Here is an 11,978-nt window from a genome sequence, read left to right on the forward strand (position 1 = left end):
AACAAATGGTGCTACTATTACTGTATTAATTCCTTTTCGAAGAATTACGATTCTACGATACTACTGACCATTTAGTCTTCAATGAATATGAATTTCAGTTAAGTTACTCAAAACGGTCTTCGAAAGGGAGAGATATGGAGGGGCATGCGCATCAGAAGAAGGGACTGAGAGGAGAAAGGGTCAACTAAATGTTCAGGGCAAAGGGTTACACTCTGGTTGTGCTTTGCAAGCTATATTTAGGCTAAAACGTTTTATCTGAGTGGTGGCTACAAATTTTTCATGTTTATGTCATCACTCATACTGAACAGTCACAGGCAAGCCTGCACTTACCAGTTTGGGTAGGATTCACCAATTGTTGTGGTTCAAAGCAAAAGTTTGTGTTTTCTGGCCAGCTCTGGATGTTCTGATATCCCTGGTAGGCCATTTTCTCTTCAAGGAATGGAGTTGGAGAACCTTCAGACAGAAACACCAAACAGAAGTTACAAGGTATTACTGTCCTCTCCTCCACTAGAATTGAGTTTATTACTGTCTTCTCCTCCACTAGAATTGAGTTTCTTACTAGTATCACAGTTAGTACAATATGACAAAAATCATACCTACCTAGTGCATTTTCAAGAATTTTTTTTTTAATTTTAAGACAGAAAAACATAATCAAAATATTGGAAGTATAAACCTGTTATAAAGTTAAAAACACCACAGGCTATCTTCTGGGTATGGTATGTGAAAAGGTTAGTGATTTTTACCCACAAAAGAACAAGTACAAAATTTGACAAAACTGTCAACAGCAATCATTTCAAGTCACCAAAATTTTTTTAAATGTCAGATCTAAATAAATGGGGAGATATATACTATGGTCATTAATAGAAGATTCAATATTGTTAAGATGGTGATTCTCAAACTGACAATAGAGTCAAGGCAATCACAGTTAAAAGTCCCAGCAGAATTTTCTGAAGGTGTCAACAAGCTCATTTCATAATTTGTATGGAAATGCAAAAAAAAAAAAAAAAAGAGAGAGAGAGAGAGACAAAACAATTTTGAAGAAAAGAACACTGGAGGATTTAAATTATTTGATTTCAAAAGTACTACAAACGTATAATAACTAAGTCAGTGTGGTATGGACAACACATTTGATAAATGGAGCAGAACAGAGTTCAGAAGGAAAACTATGTAAGTTGTGGACAACTGGTTTTTAACAGAGGTGCCAAGGTCATTCAATAGGGAAAGATCATTTTTTCAACCAATGATACAGAAACAACTGGTCACTTACCTCACACCATATGCAAAATCTAACTCCAAATAGATTAAGAACCTAAATGTAAACGGGTGAAAATAAAAGAACTTGTAGAAGAAAATATAGAAGAAAAAAAATCTCTGTGACCCTGGACTAGGCAAAGATTTCTTAGAAATGTCATCAAAGGCAGGATCCATATAAGGAAAAAAACTTGTGAACTGGACATCATCAAAACTTAAAACTTTTGCTTTTCAAAAATACCATTAAGAAAATGAAAAGAGAAGCCACAGACTGGGAGAAAATATTTGCAAATGACAAATCTAATAAAAGACCTGTATGCAGAAGAGATCAAAATCTCTTATAATTATACTTATGATCTACATTAGGTAAGTTTTACAAGAAACGAGTTCATTTATCACATTAAAAACGTAATATTTATAAGTAACTTAAATATTGGCACATACTATGTGTTCAAAACCGTGTTTAAACATTTAATATGGGGGAATAGCTACTTCAGTCTTTTTGCTTATTTTTGTTCATACTTACAACGAACAATGTGTAAAGTTTTAATCTTATTTCCCTCATATTTTGTTGTTCTGATCATATTTATTAAAATGTTATTCTTCATCTGTTCAGTCTAATAATAAAAAATTAAGACTTGAAAAAAATCTCTTACAACACAATTATAAGTCAAGCAACTCAATTTTAAATGGGCAAAAGATTTCAAGACACCTTTTCATCAAAGACAATACACAAATGGGTAATACGCACATAAAAGAAGCTCATCATCATTAGTCGTTAGGGAAATGCAAATTGAAATCACCATGAGATGCCACTACACTACAGAACCACTAAATCAAAAAGACAGACAATACCAGGAGTTTGTGAGGATGTAAAGAAAAAGGAAATTTCTTTCATTCCTGGAGGGAATGTTAAATGGTACTACTTTAGAAATTAATTTCATGGTTTCCTTCTCTTCATGAACAGCTTAGTTGAGATATAAATCTACTGTTTTAAATAAGTGTAGAATCCAGGGGGTTTTAGTACATTCACTGAGTTATACAACCACCACCATCTAACTTCAAAACCTTTTTATTACTCCAAAATCCTATACGCATTCACCTTTCCCACCAGCCCACTGGTGGGAAAGTTTATATACTCATTCAAAATATATAGTTTATATATTCATCTGTTGACATCTGATTGTTTCCATTTTTGGCTATTGTTAAATAATGCTACTATGAACATTAAGTACAGATTTTTGTGTGGGAATGTTTCCAACTCTACTGGCTATATGCCTAACAGAATTTCTAGGTCATAGAGCAACTCGTATGTTTAACATTCTGAGGAACTGCCGAACTGTTTTTGCAAAGTGCTTACGCCATTTTACAATCCCAGCCAACAATGCGTGAGTTTCAATTTCTCCACATCTTCACCAACACTTGTTGATCTTTTTTATTTTAGCTATACCAGATGTGGGTGTGAAGTGTATGCCACTGTGGTTTTGATTTGCATTTCCCTAATGACTAGTGATGTTCTGCACATTTTCAATTGCTTATCAATCATTTGAATTTTTTTTTCTTTAAGAAATGTCTATTCAAGGGGCGCGTGGGTGGTGCAGTTGGTTAAGCACCCAACTCTTAGTATGGCCTGGGTCGTGATCTCAGGGTTGTAAGATCAAGCCCTGCGTTGGGCTCCGCACTCAGTGTGGAGTCTGCTTGAGATTCAATCTCTTTCTCAAATAAATAAATCTTAAAAAAAAAAGCCTATTCAAATCATTTACCTATTTTTTAACTGAGCTATTTGAGCTTTTTTAATTGAGATAGAAGATTCACTTTTTTTTTTAATTCAAGCATAGTTAACATACAGTTATATTAGTTTCAGGTGTACAATATAATGATTCAACAATTCCATACATGACTCAGTGCTCATCACAAGAAGTGTACTCGTAACCGCCTTCACCTGTTTCACCCATCCCCCCAACCCACCTTTCCTCTGGCAAGCACCAGTCTGTGCTCTGTATTTAAGGATGTGTTTTCTATCTTCGTTCGTTTCCTAAATTCCACATGAGTAAAATCATATCATATGTCTTTCTCTGACTGATTTATTGCACTTGGCATTATACCTCTAGATCTAACCAAGATCCATTTTCTTGATGATGTCCTTGGGGCATAAAAAATTTTTAATTTTTATAAAGTCAATTTTTTTTTAAAAGATTTTATTTATTTGACAGAGAGAGACAGCGAGAGCAGGAACACAAGCAGGGGGAGTGGGAGAGGGGGAAGCAGGCTTCCTGCTGAGCAGGGAGCCCGATGCGGGACTTGATCCCAGGACCCTGGGATCATGACCTGAGCCGAAGGCAGATACTTAACGACTGAGCCACCCAGGCGCCCCTAAAGTCCATTTTTTTTTTTTGAAGATTTTTAAATCATCTCTACACCCAATGTGGGGCTCAAACTTACAACTCCAAGATCAAGAGTCACATGCTCCTCTCACTGAGCCAGCCAGGCGCTCCGATAAAGTCTAATTTATCTGCTTTTCTTTTGCCACTTTTGCTTTGGAGTCCTAAGAAATAACTGGCTAATCCAAGTTCATAACGATCTATGCCCATGTTTTCTTCTAGGATATTTTCCCTCTTACTTCTTATATTTAGGTCTATGATCCATTTTGTTTTTTTATATGGTATTAGGTAGGGGTCCCAACTTCATTCTTTTGCAAATATAGATAATCCAATTTTCCCAGCCCCATTTGTTGAAAAAACTATAGTAGCCTCCCTTATTGGTGGGGGATATGTTCCAAGACCCTCCCCACCCCCATGGACACCTGAAACTACAGATAGTACTGAACCCTATATACACCACGTTTTTTCCTATTCATACATATCTATGATAAAGTTTAATTTATAAATTAGGTACAGCAAGAGGATTAACAACAATAACTAGTAATAAAATAGGACAATTATAACAATATACTGTAAGTAAGTTATATGAATGTGGTCTATCAAAAGATCTTATTGTACTATATTCACCCTTCTTGTGATGATGTGAGATGATAAAATGCCTGTGTGATGAGATGCACTGAGGGGAATGATGTAGGCACTGTGACGTAGTGTTAGGCTACTAATGACCTTCTGTTATGTCAGAAGGACTATCTGCTTCCATACCGCAGTTAACCACAAATATCTGAAGCCAGGGAAAGCAAAAACGTGGATAAGGGGATACTACTGTATTCTTCCCCCACTGATTTATTTTGGCACCCTTGTTGAAAGATGCAACCTAGAAAGATGTCATTTCTATTTCTAGACTTCGACAGTTTCTTAAAATGTTCAACAGGTCTGACCCAGCAAATTCCTAGGTATCTACCCAAGAGAAATGAAAACACATTATCTATACAAAAACAAATATATTAATGTTCACAGCTACATTATTCATAACAGCTAAAAATTAGAAATGCAATGTTCATCAATTGGTGAATGGATAAACAAAATAGGGTGCAAAAATACAGTGGAATATGATGCAGCTATAAATGGGAATGAACTACTGAAAACACTACAATATGGATGAGCCTTAAAAGCATTAGGAAATGGGGCGCCTGGGTGGCTCAGTTGTTAAGCGTCTGCCTTCAGCTCAGGTCATGATCCCAGAGCCCTGGGATCAAGCCCCACACACTGGGCTCCCTGCTCCGCAGGGAGTGTGCTTCTCCCTCTCCCACTCCCCCTGCTTGTGTTCCCTTTCTCGCCGTGTCTCTGTCCAATAAATAAAATCTTAAAAAAAAAAAAAAAAGCATTATGAAATGTGAGAAAAGCAAGACACAAAAGACTAAATATTGTATAATTCTGTTTACATGAATTTTCTAGAAAAGACACTTTAAAGACAGGAAGTAGAATAGTGGTTGCCTAGACTGTAAGTAGGAATGGGAACTGAACACAAATGGGCCCAAGGGAACTCTGAGGGTGATAAAAATATTCTAAAAATGGATTAGGGTGACTTTAGTATATACCTTCCTTGTTAGGGGTATGAACTTTTGTTGACAAGGGCATAAAAGTAAATGAAAGAAGTTCTGAAAGGCTGAATAGCCACAGTACCAAAGTTTAAAGTTTCCCTACTGTCTTCCTTCCGGAAAACAGACGAGGCCCTAAGGAAGATGTGGCTGGGAGAAGAAGGCTCTGCCACAGGATACTTATAAACAGTTCTACAGCTAATACACGGACCGCTAACCTCAAGGCAAAGTGGGAGTAAAAGTGACAGGACTCATTAGCAGCCAACTCATCAGGCTGCCTCTAGGTACAAATGGTCCCCTTCAAGGTTGCCCTTTATTTTCATGTTTCATAGAATCATTTAAATCTGATTTCACCTACATGTAGTGATTTGGGGGAAACGGAGAGAAGAATAAAACAAAATCATTTATCCTCGATTTACATTTACTCCTCTCCTGACAGATGATCTTGGATATCGGAAGATTTTTTTTTCTATAAACATTTTTACTTAAGCATAATAAATCTATGGATTTACTTTCCATGCCTACAAGAATGGAAGGTGGATAATATACTTTAATTTTAATTATTTAGTTATCATTTTGTAACTAAAACTCTTATTATATAAGTAAAACACCAAATCCCTAAGAAACTTATCTGCTGGTAGGACAGTTAACATCACAAATGGCAAACCTCCTGGGTTCTGTGTCTTTTTTTTTTTTTTAAGATTTTATTTATTTATTTGTTTGTTTATTTATTTATTTATTTATTTATCTATCAGAGAGAGAGAGAGCACAGGCAAGGGGAGGGGGCAGAGGGAGAAGCAGGCTCCCGAGGCAGACGCTTAACGACTGAGCCACCCAGCCAGGCATCCCCTCTGCGTTCTGTGTCTTTTTTTTTTTTTTTTAAAGATTTTATTTATTTATTTTAGAGAGAGAGAATGAGAGATAGAGAGCACGAGAGGGAAGAGGGTTAGAGGGAGAAGCAGACTCCCTGCCGAGCAGGGAGCCCGATGCGGGACTCGATCCCGGGACTCCAGGATCATGACCCGAGCCGAAGGCAGTCGCCCAACCAACTGAGCCACCCAGGCGCCCTGCGTTCTGTGTCTTAACCAGAGCCTCTAGCCGGAGTGGTTTCTCTCTGGAGGTTATTATGGGCATTGACCTGCATACAACTAAGAAACTTCTGCTGTAAGTAATAAGAAAAGGAATCACATCAATTCTTCAAAAGAAGATAGACTTTTTCCAAACTTTAAGCAATGTTTGTCACAACTGTCTTTTTAAGATGGAAACTGATCATCATAATTGTCTTTCATCAGTGACAGCTTACAATGGATCATACAGAGATAGGCCACACATAGCTATTCCCTAGGTCAGGTCTCACTAATTGACAAAGTACAAAAGTAGACGCCTCCTGTTATGGTACAACTTGGGGCAGGGGAGAAGAGAAAAACTTAGCAATACAGTTCAGATATGGAGGCTACTACCAGCAGGGATGTCAACACCCTGTAATGGGGTCCTGTATGTCTAAGCACCTCCAGAGGTTTGAATAATCAATTCTGTCTCCTCCAAGCACCTCTTCCTCCTTCTGTTCTTTCCCCCAGTATGCTTTCTTCTTTCTGTCCTTCCTTTAGCTTTAAGAGAGCCAACTTTGGTTTTAATTAATTTTTTTTAATTTTTGAGAGAGCGCACACATACAAGCATGCACACAAGCAGGTGGTGGGTGGGGAAAAAGGGAGGGAGATTTTTTTTTTTTTTTAAGATTTATTTTAGGGGCAACTTGGGTGGCTCAGTCAGTTAAGCATCTGCTTTCAGCTCAGGTCATGATCCCAGAATCCTGGGATCGAGCCACACGTCGGGCTCCCTGCTCAGCGTGGAACCTGTTTCTCCCTCCCCTCTGCTCATCCCTGCTGCTTGCTCTCTATCCTGCTCTCTCTCTCAAATAAATAAGTCTTAAAAAAAAAAAAAAAAAAGACCTATTTGAGAGAGAGAGGATAAAGAGCTTGCATGTAGAAGGGAGGAACAGAGGGAAAGAAAGTCTTAAGCAGACTCTGGACGGAGTGCAGAGCCCTTTTGCGGGGCTTGATCTCATGATCCTGAGATCAAAACCCCAGCTGAAACCAAGAGTTCCACACTTAACCATATGTGCCACCCAGGTGCCCTGGAGAGACAGAACCTTATGCAGGCTCCATGCCCATTGTGGAGCCCCACTCAGGGCTTGATCTCACGATGCTGAGATCATGACCTGAGCCAAAATCAAGAGTTGGGACATTTAACCCACTGAGCCACCCAGGTGCCCCAAGAGAGCCAACTTTAAACAGCATTTCAACACATGGGAGTTCTGCAGAGGTGACTGCTGTCAAATATGGTTCGTTGTGTGGTTTAATTTTCTGTAATACCTAATATGTATTCATCACTATTTCAGCATAGAGCCAATTTTATATAGACCACATACCTGTTTTTACACAGTCCTGGAGAAGTGGGGAAAATATTCAGCAGAGCCAAATACAAGTTGGGGCCGTGGTTAAGAATGGGAAAATAAGGAGCACATCAATTTGAACGAAAAAAGTTTATGGAGGACAGCAGTTCTTCATAGAGGGCCGCTAGAGAATAGCTAGGATGTCAGAGGCCTTTTAAAAAGAGCACACCAAAAAGATTTGTCTGCCTATATCCCTTCCAAAGGGAACTGCCCTATTCCTTTCCAGGCAATCCTAGTGCAGAGGTCAATCATGGTGTTTCTGCTTTCCCAACCAAAGGAGCACACCTGTGATTAAACCAGGACAAAAGTCCTTTGGAGAAATTTGATAAACGGACATTCTGACATTTTGGATCTTGAGCCGTAATGATACACCTAGGCTGCCAGTGGCCCTCTTTCCCACCTTGAAAGAGTCTGCCTGGGAATGAAGCCAAAAAGAGGGCAGGGGAGAAGAGAGAGGAGACAAGAAAGAGTAGGAGAGAGGGAGAAAGGCAGAGTGTGAGTGAGTGAGTGAAGCAGAAAGAAACAAGGGGAGGAGAGAAAAGCAAGAGAGAGACTTATGAGCCAAGTATGATTCTAGAAGTCTTATATATGTTAAAAAAAAATCTAGCTATAGGCAGCCAACAAATATATAAATGTACAGTCCCTAGTTTTTATAAGGTTCTAACCCTGGCTCTGCTACTTAACTCTGGGTGTGACCTTGAGACTTTTAGAGCTACAGACCACTAACCTAGAGTTAAAAAAAAAAAAAAGTTGTGATACATAATTTTTAAAATGCATTTTAATTCTAAAACTAAATTCTGAGACCTCTGACTTATCCATTCACCTTTGTATCTCTCAAAAACCTAGTAAAATATAACTTACATATAAGTACTCAGAAGTTATTGGGTAAATGGAAGTACCTGGACACTTGTTAAGCCAGGAAGTCTACAATAAATCAAAAAACAAACCACAGTGTCCTTGGGAAGGTTCACAAGTGGCATATGAAGGAGGGAAGAGGAAAAGGTGGCAAGTATTTGGATAAACACTTTTTTTTTCCTTTAAAGATTTTTATTTATTTATTGAGAGAGAGAGAATGATAGAGAGCATGAGAGGGAGGAGGGTCAGAGGGAGAAGCGGACTCCCCGCTTGTCCAATGCAGGACTCCAGGATCATGACCTGAGCCGAAGGCAGTCGCTTAACCAACCCAGCCGCCCTGGATAAACACTTCTTAAAATTAATAAAAAATATAAATAATAAATTTTTATGGATTGACTTATCTTACTTCTCAAATCACAAAAGCACAAATGTAACAATACAGCTCCATTCTGGATTATTAAAGAGAAATTAACCAGAAAATGGTAGGAGTAAACAGAGTTTTCTGATGCTCTGAGGTTGAAGCTATGAGTCAATCTGTAACTGACTGAACAGTACTATAAGCAGCAGTCTCAAAACCTGGTCCTTGGCTACCTTCCAGAATTATTTTTCTTCCCCCCCTTAGTATTATTATTTTTGAAGATTTTACCTATTTGACAGAGAGAGACATAGCGAGGGAGGGAACACAAGCAGGGGGAGTGGGAGAGGGAGAAGCAGGCTTCCCGCCGAGCAGGGAGTCCGATGCGGGGCTCGATCCCAGGACCCTGGGATCATGACCTGAGCCAAAGGCAGTCGCTTAATGACTGAGCCACCCATGTGCCCCTCCCCCCTTATTTATCATTAAATATTTTAATCAATCTACAGCAGAGTTTAAACAACAGAAAGGGAAGGAGGGAGGGAGGAAGACAGAGCAAACAAGTAAGCAAAAGGTTGGGCACAAACAGAAATATTTAAATTCCTGACCCTGCTCTGACCGAAAGCTTAAATGTATAAATTTGGGACAGCGTTTTTGTCTCTCTTGGTTTCAGTAATGACCTCCACGGTATGTGTTCAGTTCTAGAATTACAGTAATAAAAAAAACAAAAAAAATATGCTAGCAATAATTTTATATTCCACAGAAAAGTACTAGAACTTCCATCTTTGAATTGCTTCCTGTTTAGAAGAGGTGCACCCACCATCTACTATTTCAAAGCAATGTGTTTAGGGCTTCAACGTGACAAATGCTTTTGTCCACCAATGTCGCAAATGGCAAGATTTTGTTCTTTTTTATGATTGAGTACAATTGTCTTACATACATATGCGCGTGCTTGCCCCACATCTTTTTTATCCATTCATCTATCAGTGGACACTTGGGTTACTTTCGATTCTTGGCTATTGTAAATAATGCTGCAATAAACACAAGGATGCATGTTTCTTTTCAAATTAGTGTTTTTGTTTTCTTTGGGTATATACTCAGTAGTGGAATAACTGGATTGTATTTTATTTCTATTTTTAATCTTTTGAGGAACCTCCACACGATGTTCCACAGTTGTACAAGGGTTCCTTTTTTCCCCACATCCTAGCCAACACGTTATTTCTTGCCTTTTTTTGAGGAGGCCACTTTTAGGCAACAGGCTGAGTAAAGCAAACTTGAATAAGGCAAAAAGGCACACGGGGACCCCGGAATTGAATGCAAAGAGGCTCATTAAGCAACCCACCTCAAAACAGCCATAGGCCTTACCTGACCAATGACAACCAGGCGCAAGATTCCTAAGATTTACCAAATTACTACCTCACTCCACCCTCAGCACCGCCTCAGAGCAGACAGGCTCCCCTTTGCTGTCCTGCCCACGGCTCCCTTGGGGTGTATTCAATAAACTTCAATCTCTTTCGTTCTGCCTGGGATGAATTCTTTCACCACACTGGCTGCCAGTCCCCACCCAACTGGGATGCCCCACATTTGGTGGCCCCCCGCCCCGATCCAACTGGAGCATCTCACATTTTTTATACTAGTCATTCTAACTGGGGTGAAGTGATACTTCATTGTGGTAAAACAAAACAAGACAAAACAAAACACCTCAAAAATTTTTTTTTAAAGATTTTAGTTTTAAGTAATTTCTACACCCAACGTGGGGCCTAAACCTACAACCGTGAGATCAAGAGCTACACGCTCTCCTGACTGAGCCAGGCAGGTGCCTCCCACACCCACAGTCTTTCATCAGAGAAGTGAATACATTTTCCTCATCCATTCTGGGGAAGAAACAGGCATCTCTGCTCTTTCGATCCAGAAGGCAATGTTTATCCTCCTGCCATAGCATTGCTCTGGCACAGCCTAGAGCAGCTCTCTCAGGAGCAACGTGGAGAAGAGCCAGCCTCCAGCCAACAGTATTATTAACGAGCAAATCTGACAGAGGCTCACTCCCACTCTTCATTCAATGCTACTGACCTAGATTACCTTTTTAAAACTCCACAGCAAAAGTAGGCAAACTCCCTTGCGGGAACAACAGTCTTCAGAATAAAAAAAAAATTTTCCAGCATAACTACAATCTACTCAGAGAATCTATTTCAGTAAAAAAAAAGAAAAATGAAATTCTAAACAAGAAGCAATTTACATAATGCAATGGAAACAACCCTAGATACCTTGGTTCTCCTGAAAGATAGAATGGGAAAAAATAGGGGCCAGTTTCTACATGAAGCTGGAGCATTTAACAGTGAAGGCAACTGGTTAAATATTAAAAGTACCAACTAATCAAGCATTAATATCTGTATATCTATGTATCAAAGCCAAAACAATTCTAACAAATAAGATCCATTCCAAGTGTAAGATAGACCAACAGATTTTAATATAACAGAATACAAAATGTTCACTGATAAGGTTTCAAATTCTGCATTGTGAAAACCTTTAGAAACTACCACTTGTCAAGTTTTAATGTCAAGTCAAAGAATATCCAGTTACCTGAAAAGGAACTGTCAAAATACTCCTCCTCTTAACTACATATGTATGAGACAGATTTTCTCCATATTCTTCAACTCAACATACTGTGACAGACTGAATGCAGAGGCAGATTTGAGCATCCAGCTGTCTTCTATTAAACCAGATAGTCAAGACATTTACAAAAATGTAAAACAACACAGTCCTTCCTACTAAACTTTTTTTTGAAACTATACTTATTAAAAACGTTAACGATTATGTTTTAAACTAATAAATATTTTTTAAAAGTCTCTCAGTTTTAATATCTAATTTGATAAATACTGGCAGATGTAACCCATATAAACAAAAGCTCTTTCGGGTCCTGAATAATTTCTAACCAGCTTTACTGAGGTATGACTGACAAACAATGAGCTGCACATATTTAAAGTGCACAGTTTGATAAATTTTGAGGTATGTATGCCATCACAGGAGCATGAATATATCCATCACTCGAAAAGTTTCCTAATTTTTATGCATTAAGTTGTCTTGATAGC

At 38.6% G+C, this 11,978-nt stretch overlaps 1 protein-coding gene across 26 annotated transcripts in view; it reads right to left on the reverse strand.

Moving 5' to 3' along the window:
* The window catches only part of MAP4 (microtubule associated protein 4), a 195,601-nt gene that overhangs the window by 63,570 nt on the left and 120,053 nt on the right, over nt 1–11,978 (reverse strand). For all 26 annotated transcript variants that reach the window (XM_073901117.1, XM_073901116.1, XM_073901123.1 and 23 more), the window contains one exon: nt 331–453. In XM_073901117.1, the coding sequence (XP_073757218.1) occupies nt 331–453 (123 nt within the window). The remainder of the gene's footprint in view (nt 1–330; nt 454–11,978) is intronic.

Source organism: Callorhinus ursinus, unplaced genomic scaffold (genome assembly GCF_003265705.2).
Source record: "Callorhinus ursinus isolate GAN/ISIS: 27379988/994484 unplaced genomic scaffold, GSC_fseal_2.0 scaffold15, whole genome shotgun sequence".
In the NCBI taxonomy this organism is placed as follows: Eukaryota; Metazoa; Chordata; class Mammalia; order Carnivora; family Otariidae; genus Callorhinus; species Callorhinus ursinus.